The following is a 7,384-nucleotide window of genomic DNA, read 5'->3' as shown; positions in this document are numbered from 1 at the left end:
CCGCATTTCTACTATTAAAAAAACAACAAAGTACGTAAAATAAACGACTCACCGTCGAGTGGTTGGCAGAAAACACCCAATATAATCCTTCGGCTGTGTTAATCGTTGACATCTACACATGTCAGCGATTTTGGAAAAAGCCAAGCACACGTAGCTAGCCACAGCGATGGTAGTAACCACCTCTGACCCGGAACTTAAAGTGTGCTTGACCCGGCAAAATAAAACATGGGTTGATTATTTTTGCGTCGGTTACCCTTAATCCAAGTGAACTCTGGTGTGGTTTGAATGCATTCAAACATATTAATGTTCACTTCAATCCGCTTTGCAAACACATGCGTGTTTGCAAAGGGGATTGGAGACAGCTCCAAAAGCAGGAAGCGGACTATAGCACAAGGCATTCTGGGTAAATACAATCAAAGCAAACGAATGAGTCTAGTGCTAGTCGGAGAAATGGTTCATGTTTTTTTTTTTTTTTTTTACAAATGACAAAAGAAATTCTACCACCACTAAAATCTGAGACCGCTCCATTTTTGTTTACATTATTATGTGCAGAAGGAAGTCTTCTTCGGAGATTCTGGTGTTGTTTCCTTCATGAGTTCTTGGTGTAGAGCCCCTACAGGCAAGGAGAGGAAAAGGCTTTTCACAAGTTTGGTTATTTAAGTTGTTAGACTTTGTATCCATCATAGTTTGACACATCTTTCCTTTTTGTTTTGCCTTATTTGAAGGCTCATAAACAGACGCTCTGTGATGTTTTTGACCTGAAAACCTGCAGGAAGACATGTTATAATCTTCCTGCAGTCATTAAAACACACCCTCTGTTTTTGGGTGTGTTCATCTGTGTCAGTGCAATTAGTATCCAGGCTGCATAAAATGAAACTAAAGGCAAGTTTGCAAAATGAAAATTAGAGGTTATAGCTTGACTGAACATGCATTTTGTTTTGAAGAGTCACGTGAATGAGCCGCAGAACAACTTGTCCTGCAACGTCAGCCACTCCTCTGCAGGAACTGGTTTAGTTGCTCCTCTCTTCATTTTTTCCCTGGCAAAGCATACCAAGGTCTTGAATCTTGGATTAAAGTATTACCAACCACTCCATCATTGCTTCAAACATACTTTATTTAGCAAAACATAATGCATATATATCGTCTGATGTCAGCCAGTGTGGAAAAAACTACTGTACATTAGCATTTTCTGTCCAAATATATCTATAAAAGTCAAAACACAATATGATCCGTTTTTAATCTGTAAACTCCAGAAAAGGTGAAGATCTAAAGTGCATTTTAAAAAATCTAGATAAAGACAGCAAACAATCAGATGATACTGTAATAATTCATAATACTTTTCTTTTACAAAACAACAAAAACAAAAAATCCAGTGTGGAAAAAAAAATTACAAGATATAACAACATTTAAACCAATTAAATACAACTGCCTCTCGTGTGCAACCTCTTTTTTTGTCCCCCCTTCAACGAGTCAAAGCCTTGAATTATTTTTGGTAATATTGGGTGAAAACCAGCCTGTTTGAAATCACATAGCATCCTTTAAGCATTTTCAATCACCTTTCCAGACCCCAAACCTTCAGTGCTGCGTAGTTCCGCTATAAAACACATCTGCACATGTCTGAAACTTTCACCTCCTACTGTTATTCTTCACCTTCACTTCCTGATCAACAACGATGACATCCGACCACGACTGGGAATCCTAAAGCTGACCTTTGGACTAATAAAACTCAGCCCAGTGAATATGAACCTGCAGTGAAACTGGAAATCCACTCAGGGGGGTTGGGGAAATAGTTCCTTCATAATATAACAGCAAGAAAAGAAAAAAAATCAAATTTTGTTACCCTGCAAAAACACCAAATCTGACAGGGCAGTTGTGGTCTATTTTATAGTGCAAATTTCTTATTACACTTGAAATAAGACAAAACTAACTTGTAAGTATCCTTTCAGCAAGATGTAGGAGCTTGTTTTAAGTTAATTCCTTAATATTGGTGAAAAAGTCCTATTTCCACTGGTAGATAAATTTACTGCCAATGGAAAATGGCATTAAGTTTACTGCCAATTTCCATTGGCAGTAAATTTACTACCAAATCCCCCAATTATAAAAAGTGACAATTGGGGAAATTGTCACTTATAACAGGACAATTTCCCCATGTTATACATGAAACAATCTGCCAATGGAGCTGGTACTTTTTTTTAGTCAAACTCAAGAAATTATTTACTTAAAACAAGCTTCTATATCTCCTGGTAAGTTACTTTTACGTCAGCAGTGTCTTAATTCAAGTGCACTCAGATATTTGCACTAGAAACTAGACAAGAAAATACTTTGTAAGATTTGGCGTTTTTGCAGTGTTTGAGTTCATCTCTTCTTCTTCTGCTGGCGAAGCATTTTTCTCCTCTTCTGGATCATCTTGTGGAGTTCGTCCAGGCCGTCTCGGAGTCCCTCCCCGATGATGGCGCAGCAGGCCTGCAGGTGCCAGGGCGTGGCGGGGCCCAGCTCCTTCAGCGCCAGCAGCTTCTCGATCTCGCCCTGCGCCAGCGACACCCTCAAGTCCTGCTTGTTGGCCACCACCAGCACCGGGACGCCCTGGTTCTCCGAGCTCTTGGCGATCTTATGCAGCTCGGTCTTGGCCTCCTCCATGCGCTCCGCGTCTGCAGAGTCCACCACGAATATGATGCCATCCGTGCATCGCGTGTACGACTTCCACAGGGGGCGGAGCTTCTCCTGACCCCCAACGTCCCAGAAGTGGAAGGTGACGGTCCGGTTTCTGCCCAGGGACACTTTCACCTTCTCCGAGTTGAAGCCTTTGGTCGGCACCGTGTTCACAAACTCGTTGAACTGCAGTCTGTACAACACCGTCGTCTTTCCAGCAGAGTCTAGTCCAAGAATAGCGATGTGAAAGGACTGGAAGAACGACATGTTGGAGGAAAACTTCGGCTGTTCAGACAGTCCATTCCCCATCGTTCCACATCGGGAGAAACAGGAAACCAACGAGGTTCACGAAAGGCGATCCAGAAGCAATCCTCACAGGCCCTTATAGTCCAGAAAAGCAGCAGGAATTACCTGAAATTAAATTATCTGTGTTATTTTGGTGCAAAAGACAGAATTCATGCTGCTTTTCTATTCTGAGTCTAACCAAACTGAAGACATTGGATCCAACATTAACCAAAGGAGGAATAATTGTTAAATCACAGTTAATCTTTGTGTGATTAGGATCAGATTTTGGTTTTCCAGCTTGTGGTCAGAGCCACAATAATGGAGAGATCTCCTTGTGCGCCTGTCGCAATAAGCAATCAACCAGCTAAACTCATGGTAAATTAAAGTGAGCTCAATAATTTCCTTTTGCATGATTTATCATTTTTCTCTTTTTACTAAAAACTGGATGACACAAGTCCTCAATCTGGTGCTTTGGTCTCAACTAGCCATTTTTTTAATGACAATTTTGTTTACAGAGACTTCATAATTTATTTTGTTTACCATTTCTGTTGTTTTGTTTATTTATTTTGGATATTTAAAATGTCTTTCAGTTCCAGTGTTAAATGTTCATTAGTATTTAAAGTTTATATGATTTACTTAGTCACTTACATGGACAACAAGAGCAAAAAATACCCCCAAAAAGTTTTGATTTATCTGACAAAATAAAAAAAGTCTCAGTATCTCATTGACAGGTGAGATATTTTTAGAATATTTATGTACATCATTTCTTTCTTCATATTATTTATGTTAAACTTTAAGTGTTTAGAAGCCCCTCCCCCAAAAGTTCCACTCTTCTTTAACGATTTCTGAGTGGAAATACCACAGTATGTTTGTTTTTACTTATAAAACGGTTTCATTTAAAGCTAACCGTCTGTTTGCATTTGGAGTCCTGATCTGATTCAAAGCATTCAATAAGAAAGCATGTTGGAAAACATATTCTCACTGTAAAACCTGCAGAGTTTCACTGAACTCTGATGGCAACTGTCGTTAGTTTGCCAGGAAACCTAAGCATGTCTAGTCTAGTTGAGCATGCATGACTTCATCAGAGGTGCACCGACTGGATCTGACAGAATTAAGCTTTAAAAATATGACCAATAACTCACCGACTTAAATTTAAAAAAAACTAAGAAAACATGCAACAAAACAACACTCTTCAGTGGTGAAGTTTCAACTGAGGAAAAGACTCAGAAGTATCTTGATTCGCTGTCAGTAAAGTGTTAAAAAAATAATTCAGATGAAGCAAATATGATGTGAGAAGCGATTTGAAATCAAGCATTTTGTGCAAAAATATCCAAAGAATTTACTTTATCATATGCAGAGATAGAGGTAGGTGGTTTGACTGGTCAAGAACATTTTGTTTTTTTAAAACTATAAACACATTTTAATTTCAACCAGAAAGTAGAATATTTAGAATAAGGGGGGGAAAAAAAGAGAAAAATTGCTTTAAACAGGCCAGACTTTTACAAAATCGCTAATTGGTACACGTCTACTTTATTTACAAACTAATCACTTACAAACTTCTGATTAAATGTCTTTTCAAAGCCATCAAAAGGAAATACAGGATTATTGCCCCGTTGATGGCTTCTGAAACGGGAGTTTGCTCAAAATTACTTTTACTGGCATGAAAGGGTGCCCACATGTTGAAATATCATAACTGCAGATAATTATAGGTATAGTTGATGGATTTTATTTCTACTCTTACCATCAACTGATTTTATTTTTTGGCAACGTCGCTAAAATTTCACTTAGCTGCAACGTAGCGTTTTAAGATCAGAAGCTGTTTGAGTCAAATGCTATATTAAGTAGCCATATCATGAATAAGGGTGGAGATTAGCACCCACTACTTGCATAAAGTGGTGAAATTTTATCTATTTGTGAGCAACATTGGTGGATTTGTACTAATGCAGAAGAATGGTGTTAAATTTATACAAATAACCTGTTGGGGGCAGCACTGCATCTGATATAAAGCAGACAGCAAAAACCAACAAACTTTTCCAAGAAAAGCCAAATGATTAAATCCATCGAGATTTTACCATTTCATACTTTTGGTCTTGTTGTACCCGAGTTTTTCAAGCATTTCCTCCAACTTAAAGAAATATACAAGATTTGTGCCTACTATAAGGAAATGTTGTTGTATTAGTCATGCTAGAAAAATCTGCTAACAGCTTACTCCTCCCTTTAATTTGTATCCTAAACAAGCCACTTCATTTCTACTTAAAGATTGCATATCCCTTTATTCCAGTGCAGAAATGTCCCATATAATTTAGTTTTATTCAGCATTACTTTCAGAAATGGCAGCACATTTCTAATAATTGTGATTAGACAAATCTTTATAAAAAATGGCCTGTTGTGAGCCCTGATCAAACCAAAATTAATGTGAGTGACATATCATTTTATGAAACTACACATTTACAATGTGTTGCACTTTTTAGAAAAATATAGGTTTTTTAAAACCAATGGTTTAAAATAATGAAGTCATTTATTTTTTAAAATTTGTAATCAGGACAAATATTACAAGTGTTTTTGGAAAAAACAATAGCTTGTAGGATTTTCTTCCAAATTTGTAATTCCCCTGCCTGTTTGGAATGCTGTAACAAAGATTATTCGTAACAGAATGGCATAAATCTTTCATTTGCTCTTTGTAACACTATATTTAAGCTACCAGCTGCATTTTCTTAGGAAATATACTGTACAATTTGAAGATGAATCTGGGTGTAATTAGAGTTACATTTTCAACCAACACAGCCCGGTTTTCAGGAAATTTACACACACATTTTTATTTTGATGCAGCACTCCCTTACCTCTCAGCGAGAGTCCTCTGTGGTTAAAATATTAAATCTAATCCTCTCCAAGCTGAGATGTGATTTCTTCAGTCGTCTACTCGATCTGAAATCCAGCTCACGGCGTACTTCCTCTTATTTTCACAGCAACGAAGGCGGAAAAAAAATCCTCCTAACAACAGCAAAGCACCACCCTTTCTGGCTGGCTGGTTCTCCTCCGCGCCCCGTGTGGATCTATGGCTGATGACACCGCTGCTACTGCTTCTGTATCCTGTCCGGCTGGGGCAACACCCACACCGGCACTGCGGACAAATCTGATTGGCTCCTGGGATCCTATCTCTGTCCGCTGATTGGCTAACACTACTGCCACTCACGTTCTATGCCTGGGAACACGGGATCACCTGTTGCCCAGAATGCTCGGCACACCATTTCATTCTACACACCCAAAGACCTAGTTTGAAGACATTTACAACAAAAATACGAGGCTTGTCACTGTGTTTAACGCTCGTTAGAGCCAGGATACACAAGATAACTAGAATATGCATATACACATGGCATTCAAGCCAACCTATTTGGGTGTTTTAGACAAAAAAAAAACGATCTGGAAAATGCTACCGGGACAGCTAAGCTAGCTGCGACCGGAGACACAAACGTGAGCGTAAACCTACCGTTTGCTTTAGCGTGGAGAATCGTCGTGTTTTCCCTGCTTTGCCTTGCCTGTGTGTGTGAGAGAGAGGCCACAGTCACTGTGTGTTGTTTGCGGGAACAGCGCCGCCCCGTTTATCCCCGCATGTTTTTGTTTAAAATGATTGGTCAGAAAGCAGGAAACACCGCCACACTCTCCAAAGCCCCACAGGGGTATGGACACTCTGGCTGCTAGCCACCGAGTTGCGTAACCTGCATGTGTTTCTCTTTTCTTCCAGACACAATATAAGAACTAAACAAGCTGGGGATTATACCACCCTGTCCACTAGGCTTATTGCTTTGTTGTGGTAAAAGAAAAAAAAAAAGAAAAACTAATCTTTCCTAGTGGTTTAAGTCAAGTTGAGTTTATTTCTATTGTACATTGCAGCAGCAAGACAGTTTAAAGTGCTTTACATGATACAAGAATATCAAAATAAACAAACAAAAAACCATTACAGTGGAAAAATATAGAAAAGTTATACAAAGTTGTAATCCTCTATAAAATTAATCTATGTTCCAGTTGAGTAAATGCATGGATAAGCCATAACATTCTTCAGCTAAATATGAACAAAACTGATCTAACAGAACTAGTTTCCAGTTATATTATGACTAGAAACTAGTGATCACGTCCACAATCTGGGTGTAGTGGTGAACCTGAACCTTCACAGACACATAAAGACAATTACAAAGTCAGTCTTCTATCACCCAAATAATATTTCAACAAATACTGATGTCCCAAGTTGAGAAACTCATCCAAGTGTCTTCATAAAAAGTCAATCAGGTGGCTAATCCAGAAAGCCCCTACTCGTGAAAATGGAGTATATCACCTCATTTTTTAATTCATGTACAGTCATCTGCCTGACAGCTGAAGTTTTGCCCAAACTGCATATTTCAAGCAATATTTCAAGCAAAAAGCAGTCAATGTTGACTGAGCCAAAGCAGCTGCT

The 7,384-nt window shown here is 38.7% G+C and overlaps 1 protein-coding gene across 2 annotated transcripts; it reads right to left on the bottom strand.

Annotated features, from left to right (window-relative positions):
* Window positions 1-1,096: 1,096 nt before the first annotated feature.
* arl4aa (ADP-ribosylation factor-like 4aa) lies at window positions 1,097-6,586 on the bottom strand. Of its 2 annotated transcripts, none has more exons than XM_007569861.2 (2): window positions 6,422-6,586; window positions 1,097-3,060 (listed from the first exon to the last, which is right to left on the bottom strand). In XM_007569861.2, the coding sequence occupies exon 2, from the start codon at window positions 2,956-2,958 to the stop codon at window positions 2,356-2,358; it is 603 nt and encodes a 200-aa protein (XP_007569923.1). In that variant the 5' UTR covers window positions 2,959-3,060; window positions 6,422-6,586; the 3' UTR covers window positions 1,097-2,355. The 2 variants fall into 2 exon arrangements, with proteins under 2 accessions (XP_007569923.1, XP_007569922.1); XM_007569860.2 differs by lacking the exon at window positions 6,422-6,586 and adding an exon at window positions 5,775-6,395.
* Window positions 6,587-7,384: the final 798 nt, after the last annotated feature.

This window comes from Poecilia formosa, unplaced genomic scaffold, assembly GCF_000485575.1.
Source record: "Poecilia formosa unplaced genomic scaffold, Poecilia_formosa-5.1.2 Scaffold250, whole genome shotgun sequence".
Lineage (NCBI taxonomy): Eukaryota > Metazoa > Chordata > Actinopteri > Cyprinodontiformes > Poeciliidae > Poecilia > Poecilia formosa.
This window is presented reverse-complemented; position numbering and strand designations above follow the sequence as displayed.

What these genes read in the sequence shown, in the direction of transcription:
- arl4aa (XM_007569861.2), bottom strand. Translation starts at nt 2,958, where the DNA reads ATGGGGAATGGACTGTCTGAACAGCCGAAGTTTTCCTCCAACATGTCG.